The 27,470-nt window shown below is 38.7% G+C and overlaps 1 protein-coding gene across 5 annotated transcripts; it reads right to left on the bottom strand.

The window, feature by feature from the left end:
* Positions 1 to 2,305: 2,305 nt before the first annotated feature.
* LOC105053792 (protein TOPLESS-RELATED PROTEIN 2) lies at positions 2,306 to 16,717 on the bottom strand. 5 transcript variants are annotated; one of them, XM_019853732.3, is made up of 27 exons: positions 16,563 to 16,717; positions 16,332 to 16,445; positions 15,678 to 16,213; positions 15,406 to 15,585; positions 15,207 to 15,320; positions 14,962 to 15,120; positions 14,353 to 14,533; positions 14,131 to 14,257; positions 13,929 to 14,038; positions 13,657 to 13,816; positions 13,466 to 13,575; positions 13,264 to 13,333; positions 13,041 to 13,114; positions 12,876 to 12,971; positions 12,696 to 12,791; positions 12,364 to 12,491; positions 11,192 to 11,426; positions 10,938 to 11,105; positions 10,105 to 10,212; positions 9,874 to 10,023; positions 6,128 to 6,238; positions 5,618 to 5,800; positions 5,360 to 5,488; positions 4,623 to 4,718; positions 4,063 to 4,248; positions 3,060 to 3,232; positions 2,306 to 2,756 (listed from the first exon to the last, which is right to left on the bottom strand). In XM_019853732.3, the coding sequence occupies exons 3-27, from the start codon at positions 15,755 to 15,757 to the stop codon at positions 2,543 to 2,545; spliced, it is 3,438 nt and encodes a 1,145-aa protein (XP_019709291.1). In that variant the 5' UTR covers positions 15,758 to 16,213; positions 16,332 to 16,445; positions 16,563 to 16,717; the 3' UTR covers positions 2,306 to 2,542. The 5 variants fall into 5 exon arrangements, 4 of the variants coding, with proteins under 4 accessions (XP_019709291.1, XP_019709292.1, XP_073102229.1 ...); XM_019853733.3 differs by having other exon boundaries at positions 16,551 to 16,644; XM_073246128.1 differs by having other exon boundaries at positions 13,929 to 14,035; positions 16,332 to 16,592.
* Between the last annotated feature and the right edge of the window lie 10,753 nt (positions 16,718 to 27,470).

Genomic DNA, 27,470 nt, shown 5'->3' with positions numbered 1-27,470 from the left:
ACGCTCTCCTCCTCCCTTGCTCTTCTTCTCCTTCTCCTTCTCCTTCTCTTTTTCTTCTCTCCTTCTCTTGCTCCCGATTCTTCTCCTCTCTTGTCAATAAGGAAAGAAAGAAAGGAGAGGCCTATGTTTCTCACTTCCCCTTTCTGCGTGTATATGCATGTGGTGTGTAAGTGGTAGAGGATATAAAGTGGATCTCTCTCTTTCCCCCTCTCTTCCCCTTTGACACCCCTTTACTATTTTTTTTGAGTATCTTTGAGCCACACCCTTGTCCCACTTGGTGTTAGATCAAAGCAGGACAAGGTTAGTGGCTTGTTCTTTGTTATAGCAACAGTTAGTGTAAAAATAAAATTTAGAATTTTTAGAAATTTGAAAAAAAATATTAACATTCTTAAAAAATTTTAAAAATTAATTTTAAAGAATATTGATGTGCCACTGATTTGATATATATTGAATTATTAGGTCTTGAGAAATCTTGGGGTACGTTTAGATTTTCGTAATGATTGATATCTATGAAATAAATAGCATTTATATTTTATAGTAATTAATCTGAATTAAATAGAAATTTTTTATCTCATTTTTTTGAAATGATATAAATGGCCGTATTCAGATTTAATTATGCATAAAATTTTGTATGAAATTTTCATAATTATAAATAATTGATTAGTAATTTGAATTCTCCAGATTGAAATGAATGATGTTATATGCTATGATTGGATCAGACTGGCAAAATTTTGATTATTGTTTGTTGGATTATATGTATCATAATTGTATCAGAGCTGTATTAAAGTTGTATCAAAGCTGTATTAAAGTTTTAACGAAAAGAAAAAAAATACATAAATTATATATATATTTATATATATACACACTTAACTCTCAACCCTACTGTATTAGATGTTTAGATTTGAGTACTTGAGATCTCTGCTATGGAGGCAATTATGGACTTGAGATCCTCACCACGAGGGTAATCATGATGATATTCAGCTACTGGATTATGTTGTGGTGACCCTGTCATGGAGGTGATCGTGGCGATCCATGCCACAGGGGATATTATGGTGACTTTGCCATGAGGGTAATCATGATGACACCTAAGCTATAAAGATATAAATGTGCAACAATAAGGGTTGTAAAGCTAAAAAAATTGAATACTTATATTTAATTATAATATTATGAAATTAGATATATAATGGACTTTCATATTATCTATTAGTTTCTATGCTATCGAAAAGTTGGCATATGATTGTGTTCCGAATATCATTAATTATATAATTTTGATACTAAACAAATTAGTATCCTATATTGTATGATGTAATTGAGTTGCATATAAACCTAATTTAAATCAGTTTGATAACTGTATTTATTACTTACTGAGACATGTAATATTCCAGATCCAGAGTTCAGAATTAATTTGTTCGGTGTTTTGGAGAACAGCGATGGGCAAGGTCATGCTTGTAGCTAATAGAACTAGTTTGTTGAAGTATATGTATATTATAGTGTTTTTTCAATTGTGTAATTAACTTATCTGCTTAAAGTTAAATTTAGAAGAAGAAGCCTCTGATATAATATTTGGTAATATGGCATCATATGTAAATTCCATTTGAGTCTATAGTCTACTATAGTCTTCATACTCTAATATTTATATTGATTTATTGATAGATGGGTGTCTTGCATACTTATCAAGACAGTTTCAATATACGGTGGCTGCTCATATTTTTGATATTCAAACCCGAGATGAGGGGCATAATAAAATCATAATCAAACCACTTATGCATACAGTTAATAAACTCAGCTCCAATTCAGATTAGAAACTTCAATCAGCACATCCCGTGGGAGCTCTTGCAACCGATTTCGGTGCTTGATCTCATGATGGCACTGCTTACATAAAATCTCACGACTTGAAAGTACAGTGCTTGCACTACGGTAAATTAGAACATTGCCGACGCTAAATCAATCAAGCATCGTACATATTTCTTCATTTAAAATATTCCGACGCTCTTAGGAAGCGTCGGGAGGCGAAGGCTGTTATTTAAATTTATCGACGCGTTTCACGAGCCGCGGCAATATAAAGTTGTTAAAACCCAAAATTCTTGTAGTGTTGGAATTAGAAAGCAGACCGCATTCTCCTTCACACTAACGAGATGCTTCCTGTTCTCTGAAGAACTCTATTTTCTAACTCTCCATAGGGCAGGTATGATGATTATGGACAAAATTATCCTAAGTCATCACCAGACAAGAGAAAGCAACACAACTATAGCCACAACTCAAATATTACCCAACAATAAGCAACAAAAACAACAAATCAACAGGGTTGAGCATTAACTACTCTATGAACAGAAAGGATTAGATTAGTCCATACCATGCAGTCCATATCTTATACATTGTGTACCCGAAAATATGTTTTTGGCTTCTAAGAAGGAAGAAAACAATCAAAACCCCGAAAAATTATAACACGCTTTACAACTAGGAAGACATGGAACCTCCCTTGGCAGCAAGGTGTCAGATAAAAAGGTTGATCACCCGCATAGCTGGAAAGCTAATGGTTTCATCACCTTGGAGGGGCTTCTGATACCTGATTACTCAAAGCTGGATTGGGAGGGATGGAAGGGAGGGTTCCATAGTCCTGGGGGAGCAATGATCCCCATTTTGGTTCTGTATCTGATGGTTCCACTACATGGACTGCCCCATCACTCATTCCCAAAGTTATTTGATCGGCTTCTGATGGATGGGCAGCAATGGCCAAAGGATAGACTGTCATGGTGCTGCAAAGTGATTAGGTGAAAAGTTCCACATCAGCCCCACGTTAGAGAACAAAATCAGTATATAGAAACATAAGCGGAGAAATATACATTTCTGTTACATGAAAAGCATGAGGATTATCTCAAAAACTAGATAGTAGAAAAGTTTTGTAAATACATAATTCAACAATTTTAAGATAATAGCTGAACTTCTGCTTCAGTAGTTGGAACGTATCTAGTAAATTAATTATTCATCCAGTGAAAGTAGCAAATTTTCTTTGCATTCACATAGTGCTGGAGATTCATGTGACAAAATTGCCGGAATACCTGGGAACTGAAGGGGATGTATAGGCAGAAGGTGCAACACGGCATCGAAGCCTCAGGCTGTCTGCATCAAAAACTCCAACCACACCATCACAGAATCCAGCATATACCAACCGACCATCACAGGAATATATCCCACATGAAATGGGTGCGGCAAGGGCATCTCTTGGATACCACTGCATTACAGGAAATGAAGTCAGTCGAAAAATAAGAACACTTGAAAATAAGTCAAACCTACAAGCAGAGATGAGGAATGCAAATAAAAGTAAAAACAAGCTTAACAAGAAAGTGCATGTCAAAGTCAGGCCTATCTCCTGCTTCCACCAATCAAATACACTGGTATCACAAGAACATCCACTTTTATAACAAACCAAGATCCAGTTCACCAAAATCTCAAAGCCCTTATGTTGCAGTTAATGCTGTAGAACAAGATACATAATGGATATTCTGCTAAAAACTGAATGGAATGCACAACATTCCATGAGTCATAGAACCTGTGAACTAATATCACCTATGGTCATAAATGATAACCAAAATATTCTTCAGGATAACTCCAAGGTCCCAACTTCCCAAATATTTGCATATGCAAGCCAAAAGCCAGAAGTCTGGTTTGGATTTAGTAAGGACCAAAGTAATCATTGTTCTCCTGCTGAAAACTTTCTTACCTTCACCTACTATGAAGATTATACTGGAATGCTAGAGCAGATGGTAAAAGGAAATTCTTAGCAATAGTGACACACCATAGGGTACTTGTAAATTAACCACAATATCTGAGGTCTTTTAATGAACAGCATTATACATTGAAATCTACGAAGTTTCTCTGCTATAGGCATAGACAAACTAGTAACAGACATGCACCATACTAGTAGCCCACAAAAGCATTTCTATGAGGATATATCTTGGTGATTAAATTTCTGTAATAGGAATATGGGGCTTTATCCATTTTTTTTTTTTTTTTTGGCCAGCTGGAAAACAACAACCATCATAACTAGAGGTAAGAACCAACCGAGCGAAGGCATTCAAGTTTGCTGTCGTAGACTGAGAGTTGGCTTTCATGCACGACTAAGAGATGTGCCTGATTATTGTGGAACTGAACCTTGGTTTCCCCAACTAATGGAGCTGCATGACTAGCCGGTGCTTGAATGAATCTTGATTTCTTCTTCTCCCATCCATCAATGTTCCATACACAAAGCTGCAGTTTAATTTACAACAATGTATTAAAGGCAATAGTAAACAAAGAATGCGATAAAAAAATTACAAGGGAAAAGGAATGTTGGTGCTAATTTTTCATATGTTGCAACTCTCTCTGTCTCTCTCTCTCTCTCGCCCCCTCTCCCCGTGTCTGGTTGGAGGGTTGAAGCAACTGTTTATTCTCTGAGAAAAACATATTTACCTTATTTCTAACCTAAAGTTAAACATTTTTTTGCTTCCACCAGCCATATGCATGTGAAATCAAGAAGTAAATATATGTTTAAATATCAATAGATGGTTGAATTGCAAATCACAGTTCCAAATATGTGATATATACTGACCCACAAAGTACCATACAATTGATTATCCATATACCTGTGCATCAGCTCCTGAAGATAGCAGGACATTTAATGACTGGGAAAATGCAAGGCCTGTAATTTTTTTTTGGTGACCCTTGAGTTTGGTTTTGACCTGCAAGTGTAAAATGATGGAAATAAATACTGGGTGGACAGCACATAATTTCAGAAAAATAGCAAAATTAAAGCTTAATAGTAAACATTTTTAATGGAAATCAAACCCTCGACCAAACCTGAAGGCATTTAAATATAGGGGACACCAATGGGTAAGAAATTTAAGCCCATGCACCCAGAAGCAATATAAGTTTTCTGTCTAGTTGGAAAGAGTTAAAAAGAGTGATCTTCTTCCTCCTATATCTTGGTTGATGAAAGATCCATGATCTCAAGGCCAGTATCCTTCCAGAAGACCACAATTATGTGCTTATGACATAATCTTTTACATATCTCCTAGCATATCTAAGCTGGCATGTACATAAGAAAGGCAATGATTCTGATGATGAGATTGCAACAGCTAAAAAAATTACTAATAAACATGATGAGCTTGTAAACATTAAAACTAATATAGCACTAATGGGGCTTTTTTGTGTGCGTGTGAAAGTGGAAACAGCTGTTCCTGTCACTACTAGGAAAACATTAACTAGTCAGAGCTCTTTAGTGCAGTGCAACTGGCAGAATGAATAATTCATTAGAAATTAAATATCAGGATAAATTTGCAATTCTCAATCAGAAAATAATCAATTAGAACTGTGCCATCACCTCATCGATCCTGACATTATATATTTGAATGCTAGAATCTTCCATTCCTATTGCAATAATATTATTATCCTGAGGATGAAACGCCAGAAAAGTGGCTGCAGGAGGTGGTGATGTGAAGGTTGTCATAACCTGTGAAACATGTTCATAGTATTAACTTCATATCATTACTAAAACATGATGTTTTACAATGTATTACATAGAATGAAGAAATGACTTCCAGAACATACACATGGAAGATGGGGTTAAGAAGTTTTGTACCTTAAAGGTCATCATGTTGAACAAAGAAACCTTTCCACCAGATGCAGACATAACATATGAGTCGTTCTTTGACAAAGCAATACAAGCAGTTGATTCTTCAGTTGGGTTGCTATCATTTATTTCATTGGTCATAACAATACCATTTGCTGGTTGCCACAACTGAGGTGCAGCAGATGCAGTGGACTGGCAACATACTAGAGGTTAAATTTATATAAAGCAAATGTATATACTCGATCCAAAATAGCATATATATAACCAAGGTTTGCCGTCTCGGCACCAAATCCCATACCAATACCATCTCATTACAGTGTTGGTATGTCTAATATAGGGGGCCGGTTCAGCATATCGAGTTCAGTGCGCCTTCTGTACTGCATATACCGGTATGATACAGTACAGTCGGCACACACCAGCATTGACTGGTGTGGTACACAAGCACGAACTAGTGCAATACGGTATGGTTGGTATACACCAATACCAACCAGCATAGCAAACTTTATAACATACGCTAACCTTGCCACTTGGATTTCTTTCACTACGCTGCCATTTCCACAGCTTATGAATGGCATTAGAAGCAAGAGCCAACACAGCCAGGCCAGAGTTCGTATATAAGAGCCGCACAACCTGCAATAGATGCAACAACTAGAGTTCTGAACCCGTAAAAATAACCAAAAATTTCGAGGATGAATAAAAGACTTGAAGGGGCTGATTGAGTTTCAGGGAAATGGTTTCAGCTACAACTAGGTAATAAAACTTGGTATTCTAAAGTAGCAATGATAACAACAAGGTTTCATTTTGGTGAAAGAACATCAAAGGAAGGTATTTTATGACTCAGAGATGCACCACAAGATGGACTAGGGATCCAAGGTGTGAAATAGAAGTTCCGTCTCATTCATAAAATTAGCAAGACTTGCAAAAAAGGGGTCACCAATATTGGAAAACCGAATGGAACATCAAAGGGTTGACAATTTAAAGGTGTCATAACTCATAACAAAAGATGTCATAGGAATCTGGGAGTAGAATTGCTATACATACAAGGGAAAAATGGGATTTGAAGTACATATATTGAAAAACTCAAAACAAGTTCTGAAGAAAATAAAATAACAAGCAATTATATAATTAAGAAAAAGAATAAGAGCCAGAGTCTTTCACATGGGAACATTCTAAGCAGTCACCACAAATATTGCTGGAGTCATCATTGTGATTGATATACTAGTCAATAAATCACAAGGCGGTCAGTCCCCACCATTTTTTTTTCAAAACATTCCATCCCTCATTCCTATTCCACTTTCTTATCTCCTTTCTCCTCTACTTGCAATAGTTTGGCCAGTCAAGAAAAAAAACCATTCCCAACAGAAATCTAAAAGAACCTTTTTGATCTCTAATTTGTGAGGAATTAGGTCCCACAGCTTACTAAAAAATAAACAACTAGCAGCTACTTAAATGGGATAGTCAAATATGTGAAAACTTAAACAGATGGCCTAACATCTAGTTCTTTCCTAAGAAAAAATCTACTTGTGCTACAAAAATAAACGATGGGACCCAAGTTTCAAAAGATGCAAGGGAACCTAATATAATATTTAGCAAAGATTTTTATGAACTCTGTAAACAAAACAATTGATCCAATGAACTATTCATTGAATACATATATTTATATATATTTCATGATAGATCTATATAATATGGGCATACTCCCATGTCTGAACTTTTGAAAGATACTGTATCACATACTCCTGGAAACTTGGACAGTTGACACCTGTGTCACGTCTGGTTAACATTGATGAAGCAATGTCATGCTCTTCAAACAACACAAGCATATGAGGTACTTGAATGAAGATACTGGAATCTTTGATATCAATGTTTTCTCAATCGATGGCTATGATTTTCTTCACTACTTCATAGAAGCTTCTATAACTTAAAAAAGAGCTGAAATTTTTTCAACATCAGCTTTGCGTAGTCTACATCAGACCTAGACCTTTCTTTTTTTCTTAGTAGAGCAACATTGGATCCTTTTTTTTGCTCTCTTAATCAAACTGCATTTCATAGCTCAACTTTCCTAAGTGATAACCTTTCCAGTTTTGAGTAAAGGATGTCAAAACTTCTTTCTTGAATTACATCATTTTAAGTCAAGTCCTTGTACTTAACCTAAAGGAAGCGTCCAACATTTTCATGACACCACTAGACCAAATAATCTTGTTCATGCATAATAAACTTTAGATCATCAATCATCTCCCATAAAATTATAGTAATGTCGAGAAATTAAGTAAAAAAGCTGATCTCTATTCATCCTGTCTTTTATTAGACCCATCAAATGTACCAAAATTCAAGGAGCCATGAAAATTCTCCATATCATCTAGTTTTTCATACTTCTGCGCTCTTTTGTTTTTTTCCCCTTTTATCATCATGTTCGTATTACGTTTCACCATATTTTGTTCATTTTGCTAAAGTATTCACAATTTCTTTCTTTTCTGCACTTAGCTTTCACATATCCATTTCCCATCTTTGCAACAAGCTTTGTATTTTCAACCAAAGGTTGCACATGAAATTAAGTGGCCTCATTACTTAGATATTGTCAATGCACTCTTTTTATTGTTTCACTGCTACTCAAATGATAAATACACTTAACTCAAGGGCCAAAAATTCTATCCATAGATATTTCAGCTTTTTTCTCAAACTTTGAGCCATCCAAAAGGTTTAACTTAATAGCACCTCAAAGCGGTGCTCTCAGACCAATTTTCATACTTAGCAGTTATCACCTGTTTGAAAGCATGAAAGCATATCTATTCTCTAAATTGATTTGAGAAGTAACACTGACTTTATCATTCTTCTTTATATATTCAATCTTTATTCTACATTGAGTCCTTGAGGACCGATCAAAAATCAATCTTGTCTCAGCATTCCACTGCTCCATACAATGTATCCTCAAATCCATGAGCAAAACATGTCTTGCACCAAAATTTGACCTCTTCCCAGTAAATGAATACTGGCTACACTACAATTCTAGGCAATTAATACACAAAATATCTTGTGAACGTTCTTAACCCATAGATGTGTCGTGTTGTCTACTGAAACCAATTTTGTCATGTTGCCTAACAACTTCAGTTATTCATTGCACCTCTTGCTCATAGATGTGTTTAATAAAACACAAAAGAACCCTTGTAAGCTAATGGTCCAAAGACATGCTACTTCTCTGTCATTTCTTAATCAATCTTACTCCCAAAAATGAGTAGTTCACTAACTAAATAAACCAATAAACTGTGGACAGCAATTTTACATGCTCCTAATGCAGTGGAGAACGTCTTTTATTCCTTATTACCAAGTACTTACATGTTCATACAATTAACTCATTTCTGGAGCAAATCTTTATACGTTATTCATTCCCTTGTTCACACATAAGATAAAATGGAAATTCATTCTCCTTTTGCTAAGGGAAGGTGAATATACAACCTAGGTTCTGATGGATGTACAATATGTAGAAAAGGTCCAAGTAGGGTTCAGGCATATGAGTTGCAAAGTTTGAAATAATGGATAAAACAACTATGCTTTAGGTTGCCTAGCAGGATATTAGATTAATAACTATAAGGTACTTAAGTCAAACCATCACTTAATTGAAACTTAAACAAAAGGCTTGCTTGGTTTTCACCCTCTAAAACAGTGATCTCATGATATAGAATGTTCCACGCTCTTAAAAAATATATCGAATTCTTTAGGAAAAAAAAGAATGGACTGTCCATTGAAAAAAATGTTAACATTTTGACTTAAAAAACCGCAAGCCTGACCAAGCTGAACAAAACAAAAGTAGGAGTCTAGTTTCCTAAACTAGCTTTAGATTCTTACACTTCAATTGCATTCCTCTAAATGTGCTGCTCTAGCTGCCACACTGCTCAAAACTCCTAAATTATACTTAACATCATTCAAGTTGTAGAAATATAAATGATGTCTAAGAAGCCAGAATCATACAAAGAGGAGAAAGAATTCAGCCTGACTATCTGAAAGAGAATTCGAATATGAAGGAGTATCTGCATGATAAGAAAGCTAAAGAGTTGTCATGCCCAGTCATCATTAACAAATAACATTAACGAATCAAGACTAACAGAAGTTAACACCTGTAAAAAATCAAGATGTAATTTTAGAAAACAGATCATTCTTGAAGTTATTAGTAATCAGCAAATATAAATTTTGATCCCTCTGATATATTGATTAATACGCCAAACCAAGAAACATAAATGAAATAAAATTTCTGTATATCTACCATATACCTTGCTTGTTGTTGACACGGTGTCTGGCAACCGCAAAGCTTTGAGCTGAGTAGAATCGACAATGTCAGCCAGTTTCCAGATCTTGATTTTGTTGGCATCATCCAAGATTTTCAGTTTAACATCTGCTGGTCCAGTAGAATCCACAGTAGTCTGCAATTTTGATCAAGATTGTAATATTAGAAATGCACATTTAATAGGAATTGCATATCATGGCAGCACACCATTACTAACCAGGGCACTCATTGACACTGCAGGTGAATTTCTATCTGGGCGCCCAAGGGCAGCGACTAGAGAGCCAGAAATATTAGAAACAGGGCCCATAGTGTTAACAATTTGAGGCTGCACAAGGAAACATTTTCTTATACGAGAACAAGGATCATGCATGCATACTTCTCAAAAATACATTGACTGTTGCATTTGCTGTAATGAGAGAACCAAGCTTTAATGCCCATCCATCAGTCAAGTGAAAAACTATTTCCATTATGGTAATTTCATGCACTAATCACTTTCGATATGAAATTAAAATAAAAGCATAACAACCATTAAGAACTAACTCATCACAAAACTGATGTCCCAGTTACATGCTTCCAATGTCCTAACATTTATCTTAACCATTAAATTTTGTTTTTAAATTAATCAGAATAGATTCAGTCTCCATGTATGAATCTCAGAAGGACAACAATTTGAATTCTCGATAAGTTCACATATATGTTTAACATGATAATTAAGAATCAGTCCAATAAGTAATCTAATGTATTTTAGTACATAATACAAGGACATAAAATTGCTTCAATGATCCTAATATAAAAACTCAAAAGCCAATTTTTCTCCTATAGATAGGACTCAGCCTGGAAATAATTTTCTCCATCAGCATCCATTAAGGATTTTCCGTACACAACCAAGGCAAACTAATCTCAATGTGCATAATTCTTATTACATATCTTGGCACTGATACATGAATTTATGCAGGTTTGGGACGAATCTGGACAATCGTCATATTGCAATTATTAGCATGGCAGGATATTAGTTTTTTATCAAATTTATAAGGATATGTAAAATTTTACTTTAGTGTTAATCTGCTGAGAAGTGGCTCGAGAGCCCTCGTATGTCCTGCTCTCTAGCATTCTTATCAAACTCTGTCCATCACTGTTTGCTAAGATCTTAATTTCATTATCACTTGTCGTGACTGCAAGCAAAGAGCCTTCTTTGTTGAATCTCAATCGAGGACTTGCCTGCAATAATGGGTCAAGAAGATTTGTCAATATTTATTTCCTTAGGGAATAAAAATAAGTTTACCGATGGATATTATTGTACTAACAGGCAATCCACCATCAGCATCTGCAGTTTTTAGGATGTTGGTATTATCCATATCCCAAAACTTAATCATAAACTCATCTCCAGCAGCTAAGAAGCGGTTCCTACTTGTGTCAAACTGAATGACACCCACTGAGCGTTTCCTGAAGCCAGAGTATGTTCTCTTAATTGCTCCTTCAGTCTCGTTCCATTCAACTAAATGGGAATCACCTTCTTTATCAGTTCCACAAGAAAATAGCCTGCAAATTTGAAACAAAGATGTGAAAAATGAATGATTAGGTCACAACAAAATCATAAAGTGTTGATTACAATAAACTTCATTGAATTCATCTAGAAAAGTCAATGGAAACAAAAGTCAACTATTATACATTGTCTGAAACAACTGCATTTGTAACATTGCGATGGCCTCTAAAACATTGTAATTGGTACTCTATACAATAATATCAACATAACCAACTCCAAAATAAAGCATTCATCATTAAAATGTCAACATTCACCAGCAAATAAAAGAAAATAAAGGCCCACTCCTCATTCCTATAAGTATCTGGGATATCTTAGGTGCATAAAAATATGATACTTAAAATAAGTATTGCACACATATGCTAGAAGTATCCAACAAGTATGCATATCAGATACGGCATGCAATTTGAAGTATCCATGCTTACTAGGTAAATGCTACTCTTAATAGTTTCGGGCATCCTCTCTACATCACAAACATACAAAGCAATCATTATATATACACGTATATGATTTTTGTCATCATTTATTACATTTTGACAATCAATACTCACAAAGTCATTATTTAACAGAAACCATGCATAGAATTTAGGGTTATCATGTTCACATTTTAGACATGTTTATTACCCTCTTATTTAAATAAAAAACAGTAGTATTTAATTTTAAAAATGATATAGCACCAGATGCCATATGCTGCTATAACAGCTAACAAAGTCATAATAACCCAGCTATGAAATATTTCAAAAAATTGAGTTGTCCAGACAAAAGTCTTAGGGTAACAGCATCTCCAATGGTTTCAGCAGAGCTGCCAGACTGATAAAACTATTCTATTAGATCTATATTGTGGTCATTGCTGGCTAGCAAACATAACAATGAAACTAGAAATACTAGCAGACAGTCATGTCTTAAACTTTTACGCAATAGTGAGACAATTGTCACCTTGATCCATCTGCACTATATGCCATTGTGGTACACGAGTGTCCAGGAGCACCATAATCAACTCTAGATCCCAAACAATCATATAACCATGCTTTGATTTTACCATCAGTAGCAGTGGAGAATATGAACTGCAAGAAATACTAAGTGAGAGAAATTGCAAATATGGTGATAGAAGGATAAAAGATACTCTCCTGAAAAATTTCAGAGATAAGTCATCAACACCATCAGAGAAAATGTTGATTGAAGCAAATGAACATGAGCTCACTCGCTCCATAAATAAATGAAAATGAGGGCCAACCCAGTAGGAGTCAACTTCATGAGGTGAGGACTACCTGGATAGACTCTTTATAGTGAGGGCAGACAGAATATACAGGAGCTTCATGACCTTCAAATATATATTGTCGTTGTCCTGTTGTAGCATCCCAAACCTGTCAGTCATGCAATGAACATTGTGAACATCATGTCCTTTTCATTATCTTTCCAAAAACCAGCATAGGTGTTCATTTATTAACCTTAATTGTCTTGTCATCGCCGCATGTGATTATTGACAAACTTTTGTGGGGATGAGCAAAGGCAATATCATTGACACCACCAATATGAGCATCAATCTATGTATCCAGAAAAAAGTCACAAGTTAGAAGCAAATATAGAAGTCCTGGGACAAACTGCTAACTGACCTCCAATTGTTGCTGCAACTCTCCACTTGAAATAAAAGCATAGGTGTGCACAATATGCTTTGAAAATGCAATGCCTACAACAAATCACATAGCAGATGTTGAATGTGACTGCAAGTAAAACAAAACTTGTCAAGTTGAAAAGACTCCCTATTTTATGACAGAAAGGCATCCATATTGAAATGGAAAGTGCATTAGCAAAGAAGAATCTTGCTTTCGGCTATACCAAGAACAGATCCATCAGGACTCCATAAGCATCGACTGACAGAAATAGTTGCATCTTTCACCAATGCTGCCTGGACATAAAATTATTACAAAGGAATATTTGAGAAATAGCATAATTTACCCGAAAGAACCTACTCAACAAATAGAACATTTTAAGTCAAGCAAAAACAATGGCTATCCATGCTCAGTCAAAGAAACAATACCTGTAAGGCGATTGAACAAGATTTTACATCCCAAACCTTGAATGTTTTATGTGCTATCCTTTCTCGAGATCCAACTTCCCATATCGCAATATCACCAACATTTGTTCCAACTGCAAACCATAATTCAGTCACGTATCGGTAAACAAAATGTAACTCAAATAAAATAAATGATTGCTAACATGACAATGTACTTATTGGACCACAGCATCTACCAAGAAGAATCGTTTGTTGTTGCGGATGGAAGTCCAAGCTCATGACACTGGAACCCTGATTGAGGACCCGTACGACAGTTTTGGGGAGATCATCTGGAGTATAAATGTTGGGAGGATGACTTGCACTAGAGAACGACACCTAAAAACATCTTTCTGGTTATATTTTTCAAAGATAAATGGAAGCATCATACTTGGAGAACCAAATTACAGAGTGCACTATATTTATAGAATTTGACATTGCTATTCTTAACCTCATCAAAATGGCCAGTGCGCATTTTCTTCATCAAGTTCCCAGAGTCAGCGGTTTGACAGTCCATACCAGGAATACTTGTAGGAATCCTTGGGTGCTTGAAAAATGCTGCTGCAAAACATATAGCCACATTTTCTGAAAACTCAAATGATAAATATGAAATTTTCTTTGCTTGTGATAATTCTAGAGTTTGAAAGAATCACCTGTGGTTGGAGATTGAACAAGAGCTTGGGGACCTTGAGCCACAGCAGCATGCGGCATTGATTGGTTAGCGCTCGACATCCATCCTGCAACAGCACTTGTAGATGGAGGTACAAGTGGTTGGAATGGCTGCATTGTAAGCAGGACTAGCGTTAGTTAGCAGCCTGGAATTGGTAGAATACTAGAATCACTTTACCAGATAAGAGATAAAACCATTTGCTTACACTATGAGCACCAATAGGAGGAAATGCCCCTGGTTTTGGAATAGGTCCTAGAAGGGGGCCGTTGGTGGGTGGAGGAGCACGTGCTCCATTAGTAGGAGGAGCACATGAGTGATCTGTAAAAAGTGTTTTGATATCTGGATTGGGTCGTGGGCTCTTGCAAAGCTGATGCTGCCAGTTCAAACTACAAGCAAAAGCATAAATAAGTAGGATATCAAGGAAAGTGAAACATAAGGGCAAGCAATGGGATAAATGAAATGCAATCAGAAATCCTACTTGCACTATCATCTAGTACGCCCAAATACTGTAAATTTAGAGAGTTGCATGAAATGTAATTTCATTACTGTTTATGCATCTACAGAGATCGTTATACAAATAAATCAAATACATGGAAGGAAACATAAAGCACATCAATTTGTCCCATATGTCATGTATCATAAAACTAGAAGAATTGAACACAATCATTTTGAGCGGAAGGGTCTTTCATGTTGGCAACAGAATATCGATTTGAAAACAGATCTTTAAAAACAGCAGGGCTCAGTATCTAATAATTCATCACATTCCTTTTCACTAAAAATAGATTTCCTTGAAGAGTAATAAGAGGGGAGATACCTCTGGTTAATCAATGTCCGTAGTCTTGAAGCCTTGAAAGGTGGAAACATAAGCTTGTCACGGAACAATGGATTAGCTTCAATGAGCTTCTTAAGCTCCATAAGCATAATATTGCGAGCAGACTTTGTGTCACCATACTTAGAGAGCTGCTCATTCTGCCTGCACAAGCACAAGTAAAGCAGTAGTACCGGTGCCAAGAAATGCGAGTCATCTCGGAAAATAGAAACAAAACCGACAACAATTGCCTGAAATTCTCCAGGGTAAGCAATTGGGTGATCTCCTTGAACAATTCTTCATTGAAAGATGCAAAGGATTTGAGATCCTTCACAAGTATCTCAACTGCTTTTGCTCTGTCATGCCTGAAATTAACACGATGACCAATTCAAAACGTTCCACTTCTTACCAAAAATTTTGATGGTAAAGTACAAAACACATTGGCCATACCTGTCAAGAGCTTCAAGATACTTCTGCTTCCTTATCTCAAAAAAGATTTTCATGGAATATCGGTTGTCATCAACCTTTGTGAACCCACACAGATACCGTTCAACTTCATCCCACTCCCCTGCAAGAACTTGATCCTCAAAGTGTTTCATATTAAAGAAGAAGCCAGATTCTTCTTCCAACCTAAAATTCCAAGGAAACGTACCATGTGAGAATGCAGAGCAGAGATAAAATAACTTTTTCTCGAAATAGCTGAAGAAAATAAGGCAACTTACTTATGAACCGTCTCCCTGAACTTCTCCTCATCCAAGAACTGCAGTATAAGGAAAACCAATTCCCTACTCAAGGAAGACATACTTCCCAGAATCCCTAAACGCTCCAGTACAAAGATTTGATTTTTAAACAGGAAAACGACAACAGGACAAGCAAAAGCCTAACCGAACAAAACGCTTTCCTTTATCATCTCCAGTGACTGTCCCTTTCCTCCCAAAGCCCTTTCAGACCAGCCTCAAAGCAATCTTCTCTGACCACTCCCCCAACCTCCGCCTTCAAGATCTAATCTACGACACCAATTTTTGGTTCTCAGGGATAAAATTTAGACCCCAGTAGTCGGAACCCTTAAACAAACAGCTGAAACAGAAAAAAAAGACAAACTTCTGAGACAGATAAAAATCAGATTTTTCCTTCTTGAAACCCCCTTAGCCCATAGAATCTCACGACTTTCAAAGATCCGAGCTCAGGTCAACAGAAACTTGAAATTGGAAAACATAAAAACCACCATCGGTTCCGCTTCACGTCTTCTCGCCCATATCTGACAAGCAAACCACCCATCTCATCAAAACCCGACAAAAAGCCTTCTTTCCACCCACCAAACGCTGCCGTACCAAACATCCACCGAAGAAACAGCAAGAGAAACAAAGAAAACCTACCAGCCAGCTTTAAATCCAGAGAAAAACCTCGTTTCCTCATCCATGTCAGATCTAAAGCGAGAAGTACCTCCTTTTTCGCAGGAATCGAGAGGAGACCTCGATCTGGGACCACGCCTGCACAAGAATCGAAGTAGAGAATCTTGGTAAGAAATCGGATTCGAAGCTGAGACACGGAGACCTAGGGTTTCGAAAAACCCGCCGCTTCTCTGTCCGTCCCACCTCCTTTTTTACCTCTTATGGCACGGCGTTCAGTTCTGCGAGCTCTACATTTCTTGGTCGTCTTTTATAGCCCCATCCTTCTATTCGCCCGCTCTATCCCATTCTCTCTCCTCCTCGCTTTTATAGCAAAAGAGAATCTGGCTATAAGTTCGCTTCCCATTTGCCTCACTTCCCAACTTACCCCTCCCGGTAGCTTCACTGCGGCACCTCCAACCGGCCTATGACCTCTCACGTTTACGATTTTACCCCTATACTCTTAAATATATTTTATGTGAAAGTACAATTCTACCCATAACTAAAGGATCTCATATAAAATAAGGAATAAGTTAATAGTCCACCTTTACCAAGAAATAACGGATATATTTTTATTATCATCATTTTTGATAAAATAATGATATAATTTATAATATTAATTTTTGTTAAGATACAATTAACACTCAATTTAGACAATCAAGACATTTCATTTACAACTTTATGTTTCAAAAGAATTAATTTTTGCTTTTAGAAAAAAATAATTATCATAATATTGTAGCTACCAAACAGTAATTATTATTTTAAAAATTTATTATTTTATATATCATATTGATTCTAAAATCATTGAGAAATTATGTTACTGAATTAATCATCATCATTTCATGTCTGCCACTGTCTACTGTCTCACCCAATGATGCGAGGATATTTTAGGAAACTCGCCAGAGCGCAAGCCCACTGGGCGTCTGTTTGATGATGACTGGTGGGTCAAAACGGTCATTTAAATTTAGGAGGGTATGTCGGCAATTGGGCAGAGGGTATGTCGGCAATTGGGCAGAGGCTAGAATCCAGCGCCACGTCATCCTTCCTCGTACCAATTTACTGCCCTCGCCTTCCACTTTACTTCTCATTTTTTTTAAGTTATTAAATAATCCGAATATCTTTAATTTCTATAGAAATAATATAAAAAATCCTTTTAACCGCAGATCTCCTGTCGTCGCCCAATCAACGGGTCCCTATCTCGTGTCGTGTGCGGTAGCTGTCGGGTCAGAGAGATAAGCAGACTTGCTTATCGTGCCTCGATAACACCGTCGCCTATCTGAAGTTTGGTCGAGGAACAAAAGCGGTTCGGCGTGGACTTATCAGACACGTGTCCAAGTTGGTACGGTGATCACGTGAGATAGCATTCCTTTTTTTTTTTTGCTCTGAGGGCCGTTCTTTCCGTTCTCACTTCTCAGGGGCCATTGTTTCTTTTTGCACCTCCCAGTCCCTGACAGGAGACAGATCACATACGTGAACCTCATCTAGTTTAAAGGTTTCTTCTTGCTGACTACCAGAAGGAAAATTTTCTCTCTTCTCTTTTTGATTTTGTTGAAGAGACTTTGTTTTTGTTCATCATTTAACTTCTTGAAAACATTAAAGTGACATGGTGTCCTAAGTATGGTGGGAAGAAGAGATTACAATCATGTTGCCCCTGTTTCCTCTATTTCATTAATTTCTGCTGTATATCCTGTCCTAAGAGCACATGGATTGACTAGGATGAGTAGAAACATGATATAAAGATCCAAGAATGTTTATATATAATTTTGGAATGATGGGATCATAATATAAAAATGGAATATGCTATGGTTGTTGATCAATTAATATATTTGATCATAAGCAATTAAAGATTTTATATAACTATATTTTTAAAAAATAGTTGGTGAAATCCAACCAAGTTATATGTAATTGTACTTATATGTTGCAAGCGTGCTGCTGCTGATCACCCTCAAGCCATTGGATTGTGTGGTGATTTCAAATTGGTGAGATACACCAGTGGGTTAGTGGTGTTCAATCGGACCCTTAGTCAGATGGTGAACCAAGGGATAGTCTAGCAAGTGATGTCTAGCTTTTTTTAATGTTATAATAAATATAATTATGATAATTGTATCATGTTGTTTGGCTGCATCTGCTGCATTCGATTTATGGCTCTAATATTTGGATAGGTATAATCGTCTTATAAAAATGATAAAATGTACCTCAAACGTCATCATAGCAGTCCTCCAATTCTAACTCTTTTGATAGTACGAGTTATTGCAATGATAATGGAAGTAGTAAATACTAAACAATGGGAGCAATTGTTCCACATGCTATGAGAGGTAGAGGCATGACAATGAACTAATACATGGTAGGTCTCAAGTATAACATGGAAATTTTCAAGTTGGTTTTGCAAGGTTAGAGTTGGAAGAGAAACTCATATTTTATTTAACTGTTGTTAGTCATACATATATAGTGCGCATGCAAGACCAAGTAAGCATTGATTTCCCTTGGATCAAAGGAGATGAAGTCTTAAATAAAAAAGACACTAGAGGAAGAAAGGGTGAGGGTGGGGAAATAGAAATCCAAGACGTACAAGGAATGTCATTTCCTTTTACTTGTAGTATCTAGTCTTATTCTAGCATTCAGACTCTTCAAAGAAGCCAAAATCAAGAAAAAATTCCTATCATCTATTCCATATTATGAAGCTCAAAGTATCAAGTGCATTAATAATTAGCTCCACTCCGTCTTCACAACACATATTGCATGCATGTAAAATTCTAGCACCCACAAAAAATTTGATACTAGCGATCACTAAAGCTTACAATAAAAAAAAAAAAAAAAAGATCAAGATATGAAGAGGCGTATACAGAAGAAGAATTGTAACACCCCGGCTCATTTGGACCCTGGATCAAGCCCAAAAACCCAAAGCCCATACAAAAAAAAAAAAAAGAAAAAACAGAACAGGAAGAAGACTCCCATCGGGAGTCTTCTTCTCCGATGAATCCCGAATGGAGAAGAGTTCTGGGATCTTTAAAACTCTAGGGCCCTCTATAAATAAGACTCCCCTCTCCCTCACGAGCCTCCACCGGCGACCGTTGAGCCCGATTTCTTCCCTTTTCTCTGTGGAAGCCGCAGCAGTCTCTTCTCGTGTTCATCAAAAATCGAAGGTCGAAGAGGCCATCAGAGCTCAGGTAAGGCTCCAAATTTTCTTCCTCTCCCTCTTTCCTTTCTCCCCATAGCTTTAGACCCTCACCGGCCGTCGGGATCGCCGAAAAATCCATGAACAAGATGAACCCCTGTTTTGCTCTGTTTCGGCCGGACACTTTCCTCTCTTTTCCGGCCACCGACGCCGTCAGTTGCGGCATCTCATCCCTAGGATAGGACCCTCATCCCTCTTCCTTGAAGGTCTTGGCCGTCGGTGACCGGCCAATGATCGAAAAATTAAAAAAAAAGGAACATATCTCCTATTTTTCAAATCCTTTAAATCTCCTGCCGGTCGAACCTCATCGTCGGCCATCGTTTGCTCCACCGCCGCCTCCACCTGCTGCCGGACCTCCGATGAAGCCGTTGCCCTCGCCGGAGCTAAGTTGGAGCCCCTCGTCCGTCCCCTATTTCGGCCCAAGGGAGGCCGTGGGAAGAAAAGGAAAAAGAAAGAAGAAAAAAGAAGAAGAAAGAAGGAAAAGAAAAAAAAAAGAAAAAGAGAAAAAGAAAAAGAGAAAGAGAAAAATAAAAATAAAATAAAATAAAAAAGAAGAAGAGAGAGAAATTTTTTCTCTCTCCTCTTCCTCCTTTCTCTCTCTTTCCTCTCTCCTCTCTCTACCTTCTCTCTATATTTTCTCTCTATAGATTCTCTCTCTAGACCTTTTGCTCTCTTTATGGATTTTATCTCTCTAGTATCTTCTCTCTCTGATTTCATCACGAATCCTAGGATAAAATTGATATGAAAATATGATGACCTGAGATTGCTCCGAAATTCGTGCAGTAGATTAGATTTCGATCCGATCTTTATTCGAAATTGATAGCATCAATCATGGTTAATCCATATTGAGTCACCCTGATATGACCTCTGATGATCTCGACCATGATTGTCTCATCGGAAGGATACGAAGATTCTCTTCCCACTTTCTCTCTCTACCTTTTCTCTCTAAAATTTTCTCTCTCTTCATGAATTTTTTCTCTCTTTAGAAGTCTTATGGATCAGTGGAGGATCCAGATACTTAGACAAATCTTAATTTTGGTTAATCCTAAGAGAGGTCCTAGATTTATGTTATTAGGATTGATTATCGGATAATTTTCTTCATATATGATTTTTATATTTGATTAGGGTTATGAAGAGATGATTGTCTGCATATGATATCGAGTGAAATATTTTGTTAAAGAAATTCATAAATCAAAGAAGAACATTGATTTCTGTGCTTGGATCAGTCACCGGTAAAAGTAAGAATCTCTGTACATGATCATCATTATTTATGTTATTTTACCGTTGGTTTTATCTCATTGATTTTGCATCGTTGGATTTGAGATCGATGAATTTGTTATATCTGAGACACTGTTATTTATTTATGTGATTTTGAGCATGAGTATGTTATATCAATACATATGTATCAGCGATTGATGACATGATTATATGGGTATGACATATTTATTACACTGCAAAATTTGAATTGATTAATGAAGTCAAATATTATAATTTCATAAAAATAAAAAGAAAGAGAAATATGGTTTGGACTGGCCTTGTCATGTGGAATAGCCTGCCAGGAGCTTATGCCTGGGACAGCCCCCACAGGCTTATGTGTAGAAGAATCTGATCCAAGAAAGATCATGAATGATTTGATCCGAGAAATATCATGGCCACTTTGATCCGAGAAAGATCATGAATATTTCGATCCGAGGAAGATCACAGAAATCGATCCGAATAAAAGATCGTCGTATGATCCTGGTAGTCCAAAGCCAAAGCCAAAAAGAAAAGGATTAAAGACGATGTGATAATAGAAGAAAATAGAAAGATAAGACATGAAACAATCGTTGAATAAAATTGTTTCACTTATTAACATATGATAATGCATCTCTTTTGATAAAACAGATAATCTATAAATATTTGCAGTATTCTGGACAATGAACATCGGCTTTTATGTGTTATTGCTTATCTTTATTTTCATATTATATTATTATATTGGTGTGATATGGAACTTCTTACTGGGCCGTAAAGCTCACACTCCTTCATCTTTCTTTTCTTCTCAGAGTTACAAGATGTCTATGGTTAGCTATGGTATGGATTTGTGAGTAAGCGGATGCATAGATAAAGTACCGTTGATACCTGATCAGAGAATTGAAGGAATGTTAATTGTAATTATGTAAGTTTTATGAATTATTATTGAAATTAAATATTATGGTTGATAATGTTGTAATGATTTATATTCTTTAGGACTTGCTCTAAGGAGTGTGCGGTCATCATGTATCCGATTCAGATGTTGGGTTTGGGGCGTGACAAAAATAGACTAACACCAGACAAGAAGGATATTTATTATACTTAATATAATAATAACAATAAAATCTCAATAACGTTTGACGCCTTGGGGGGCCTTATTGAGCCTTTCTTTAGCTGCAGCATCAATTGTTACTGCAACCGATTGTACTTGGAACCAAAATCGCACCATCCCTTAAATGGACCATTCTATTCCCTTGCAAACTGTTGATGATGTATGTAACAGCATCCCTGTAACATTTCGGTGCAAAATAATTTTGCAGTTGACCTATGGATGAGTCTCTTTTTGTGCTCCTACGATGGATTATTGGATGGAATGATTTGCTACCTTGCTTCAACCAGCATTGTGCTGTCTGCTCCTGGCCCTCGACTTGATAGTGTGATGGCTTTTGTTGTGTTATGATTCGTGACTTGTTGAATGATTGGACCCAAAAAAAAAAAAAGGACTTGATTGCTGACGGTCCACATCGATCTCTCTGTGTAGAGAATTATTGGTTAGACCAAGTCTACATACTCAACGATGGACCAACCCAACAAGAAACGGATGCTTGTATTGTTTCATTTTTCTTTAACTTTATAATCAATGATTATAATATTGTTATTTAAAACCTTGCTAGGAGATTGGCTTCAAGATTAGTCGCCGTTCGACATTGAGAGATGCTTTCTAGGGAATTTTGTCTGTCCAATGAGTTGGATAATGAAGATTTTTAAAATTTTAAATCCAAACCAAAATATTTCTAAACATAGGTTTTCAACTAATTATGCTGGCTTGGTTCTTTGACGTCCTTGCTAGTGTCTTTGCTATTGAGATAAAAGGGATAATTCTTCTAGAGTTCAGGAAGCATACGACATGTAAAAGGTAAAAAATTATGTAAATTGTTGTAGATTAGCCATAAAACATCTTTGCCAATTGCCATTAGTAACAGAGCAATAAAGCCTCAATATTTTTACTAAATGAATAGATTATCAAACAGCTATGACTTTTAGCATATGATAAAGGAAGAGCAATGGCGGGCGACCAGCTTAGGAGGCGAGTGGTGGCTCTTGACTGGAGTCTTTTCTAAGCATGATCCAGCAGAATATGACTGAGGACGCCTTTTATTCGGAGGAGTTAGATGGCTTATATCACCTATCAGATCTGATTTTTCGGAAACAGCTTGGTCTTCGAAGATAAGGTGATACATATTCATCAGGTGCTAGAAAGAGCCGCTACTTTGGCTACGGAGTATTGCCAGTTCGATGTTGCTGGTCCGTCTCTTAACGCTCCTGACAACTGGGACTCTCATACTGCTCCTGTAGTGACCCGCAGGATTATTCTCATCTCTTGAGAACTTCCACCATCGGAGTTTGTCAAGATGAACTTTGACGGCAGTATTAAGGATGGTAAAGACGGTACGAGATTTGTCATCTGGGATCCTGATGCTCGGCTGTTGGCTGTTGGAGGATCTTACTTTTTTAAGTCTTCAATCCCAGGAGCTGAGTTGCATGCCGTCTGTGCAGATATCATATGTGTCAGGTAAGAACTGTGAACGGAGAAGATTTTTATTGAGAAAGATTCTACTACTGTCATTGATTGAATCTAAGACAATACGATGTAGTTGGAGGCACATTCACTCTTCTGTGACATCTGGACTACAATTCGTCATTCTGCTGCGGTGTCGATCCGGCATATCTATCAGAAGATGAATAGCACAGTAAAATGGGTTGCATCCTCGTGGTGGAGCACTTCGAAGATTGAATATGAAGGTAGGAGGATTCTTATCCACCGGTCTTATAGGATATTTTGTATCTTAATATAATGTGCTGCTCTTATATCAAAATTGTATGATCGCCCGTTTATATCCCCCATAAAAGAAAGAAAGAAAGAACAATAGATCATAACTAGCTAGTAGAATACATGCGTAACAACGTAAGTAGCAAGAGAGATAAGTTGGTGCTTTACCTTTTATCATTGATGTCTGTTTGGTGGTGACTATCTACACTGCCATATTCTTGCCCGAGGCTTTCTATAAATGGTTTTAACCTCCTTTTCCATCAAAGGAGCTTTTCACATATGTGAGGGCTCCCATGTTCACTAAAAGAGGAGTTTTAGATCTACAATAAAATTACTGAGACTTGATAAATACGAAACTCATGCTGTTGCCCCTCCAGCTTGTGTTTCTTCACGCTTCCATGCGCCGATTCTACAAGCCATATTTTATAACTGTCTATCCAACAGAGAGCTTGTTTAGATGGTTAGACTTAAAATCTCATAGAATTTATGTATTGGGCCACCATAACTGTCAAAAAAATGGATTATGAGCTGACCTAGATCTCTATTTATTAGTCTATAGAACCATCTTTTGAATAGGTTGGCGCGAGCCCCTTCTAGAGAGAAAAAATGATCTCAAAAAGTTATTTTGAATACTTGTAAACGGAGATCCAACCTAGCGGATCATTTAATACTTTTAGTGGTGGTCTCTATGGGATTTTGAATCCAACTATCCAAATAGATTCAAACAAATTTTCTGTCCAAAATATTTTTTCAAAAAATATAATAATTAAAAAAGAATAATAATAAAGCTGCTCGCCAGCCCGTGAAGGTCTCGGGGCAAAGCGTTTAGGTGATTGCATAATCGGCTCCGAGGTGCCGGTTATGGCCCACGAAAGGGAAATTCGATGCCTCGTTCTTTCCGAAGGTCTTTAAAAAAAAATTATCTAGCACGCTTTTTTAAAATAGTGCGGTATCTTTCCTCTTTGGGGGAATGGAAATTGGCATTGAGAGTTAAGTTTGTAGTCTAACAAGAATGATTAATCTCTGAAAGGGACAGCGAATGATGCTGTAGTCTCTTTCTACATGAAATCTTGTCCTCACTTTTTTTTAAAAGAAATTATCTTTTTCCAAGATTGGATTAAAAGGTGCATAGCATCAAAAAGCCGTTGCCGAGCAGACATCACATGTAAGCACGATTGGCTCCAAAAATTTGATTGATCTTGGCATCTTGAGATTGCGTAGCCAAAAAAAATTTAACTTTTTTCATTCCTAATAGAAGATAATGGTAGAGGAATCTATTACAGTTGGTTAAATCAGGCTCATGAGATACAAAATATTGTCCGCTTTGATCGGCGTGAATAGCATGACCTCACGGCTTTGTCCCTTGGATCATGGCCCAAAAGATGCCTTGTAATGGGAGATGTTGGTGCAAAAATCTGCTTGCGCCGGAGAAGCTGGAGTCGGGAAGCCGCGGTCGCCGCCGGGACCTGCAAAGGAAGTCTAAACCGGAGGTGGGGTTGCTCCGGCAAGACCCTCCGACGCTCAAGTCAGTTCTCTGCCTCAACAAGAATGGAGTGCTCGAACGGAGAATTTAGCAGAGTTTTGAGATAAGAAATGAGCTCAGAGAACAACGTATCTGGGTCCCCCTTTTATAGGCGGAGGAGGCAACGGATTGATGGTGACATTTGTAACCGTCTGGTAGTGGGCCGCCCATGGTCAGGGAAATTTATTGCGAAGGGTAGTGGAGTAGACCCGTGGCTATTGTCATGGCCTGCCACGTAGAGCCTGTTGCAGGTAGTGGAGCGGCGTCCGTTGCCGCTAGTTGTCAGAGAGTAGTGGAGTCGCGCAGCACCTGCCGCAGGGAGCGGAGCAGAATCGTGGCCGTTGACACAGCCTGTCAGAGAGTAATGGGTCCGCCGCAGGGGGTGATGGAGCCGCGCGGAATCCACTACAGGAAGTGGAACAGGATCATGGTTGTTATTGTGACCTGCCAGGGGGCGCGGATCTGTTGATTGAGGCTCGGCAGCGGTCGGAGTCTGGCCTCTGTAGAAATCCGGGAGGGGTCCTCCTTGCGGTTGGGGTCGTGGGTGGAGTCCGGCTCCCGTAGGAGTCCGAACGAAACTTGCCAGCAGTTGATACTGAGAGCGGAGCTCGACTCCCGTAGGAGTCCGGGCGGAGTCCTCTTGAGGTCGAAGTTGTCGGCGGAGTCCGGCTCCCGTAGGAGTCCGGACGGAGCTTACCAGCAGTTGATACTGAGAGCGGAGCCCGGCTCCCGTAGGAGTCCGGGCGGAGTCCTCTGCAATCAAAGTTGAAGGTGAAGTCCGACTCCCGTAGGAGTCCAGACGGAGCTTACCAGCAGTTGATACTGAGAGCGGAGCCCGGCTCCCGTAGGAGTCCGGGCGGAGTCCTCTGCAATCAAAGTTGAAGGTGAAGTCCAGCTCCCGTAGGAGTCCGGACGGAGCTTACCAGCAGTTGATACCGAGAGCGGAGTCCGGCTCCCGTAGGAGTCCGGGCGGAGTCCTCTGCAATCAAAGTTAAAGGTGAAGTCCGGCTCCCGTAGGAGTCCGGACGGAGCTTACCAGCAGTTGATACCGAGAGCGGAGCCCGGCTCCCGTAGGAGTCCGGGCGGAGTCCTCTGCAATCAAAGTTGAAGGTGAAGTCCGGCTCCCGTAGGAGTCCGGATGGAGCTTACCAGCAGTTGATACAGAGAGCGGAGCCCGACTCCCGTAGGAGTCCGGGCGGAGTCCTCTTGAGGTCGAAGTTGTCGGCGGAGTCCGGCTCTCGTAGGAGTCCGGACGAAGTCTGTCTGCAGTCGTTGGAGTCGTCGGTGGGGCCCGGCTCCCGTAGGAGTCCGGACGGAGCTATCTTGTAGCTGAAGTTGTTGGTCGTCGAGGATGAAGTCCGGCTCCCGTGGGAGCCCGGGCGGAGATTTCTTTTGAGGTTGGCCTTGTTGGCGGAGCCGTTGATTCTGTGGAGGACTTCGGCTGGGGGTATTTTATACCCAACACCAGTCCCCCTACTTCCGAGTTTGAATTTCGAACGAAGGAAGTACAGAGAGATGGACACAGCCGAAGTCGCCCCTTCGAATCCTGCGTACCGCCGCCCCTAGATATTTTGGTATTTAATGTGTGTACGTCAGAGCCCGCTTTTCGATGAAGGTGATCTGAAGAGTCTTTTCGGAACTCCCGTCGGAATGCGATCCCAAGCATCGTGCCGCGGGAATTTGTGAACGGTCAACCCTCGATAGCGATGAAGGGGATAAGCACGACACGTGGCACGCACCAGTTGGTCCAGGAATACCCGCCGCCATAACTGTGCTAGGATCCGTCGGCTATTTAAACCCCCTAGTCCTTTCATGGCTTCATCCTGGCACCTTTCTTTCGCCTGAGAACCTTGCTTCCCTCGCACCAGTCCTTGCCTTCTTCAGCCCCCCAATTCTTCTCTGAGGGTTTCTACGCCATGTCCTCTACCCCGGAGGCCGTTTTTGAGGGGATCTCTAGGGCTTGGAGGAAGGTGAGGAGGAGAACAGCGGCCGGTGAGAATCTCCGTCGTTTTAAAGGGGGCTCAAGGAAGAATTCCTTCAACAACAGGGGTTTAATAACGGGGGCTGTCGGTGAAGTTATTCTGCCCGCGAATTTTGGAGTAGCAAGGCGGGGTGATACCGGTCAAGAGGGCAGAGCTGTCGTCATAAGCTATGGCGGGATCCTTGATGCCGTCGGGGCCGAGGGACCAGAGGCGGTCGGCGTCGACGGCGGGACAGTGAAACTTGTTGCGGGGACGGTGGAAGTAGCGCATGCCGACCTTGCCGGAGCATTTTGGGTGGCGGCTGTCGTGGAGCATTCGAAGATGAGGCACATCTCTGGCATCGCTACCGCTTCCAAGGTGACTCCGGTTCTTCTTGAAACAGGTCTTC

Source organism: Elaeis guineensis, chromosome 11 (assembly GCF_000442705.2).
Source record: "Elaeis guineensis isolate ETL-2024a chromosome 11, EG11, whole genome shotgun sequence".
Taxonomy (NCBI): Eukaryota; Viridiplantae; Streptophyta; class Magnoliopsida; order Arecales; family Arecaceae; genus Elaeis; species Elaeis guineensis.
Note: the sequence above shows the minus strand (reverse complement) of the source record. Positions and strands in the feature narration are given on the sequence as shown.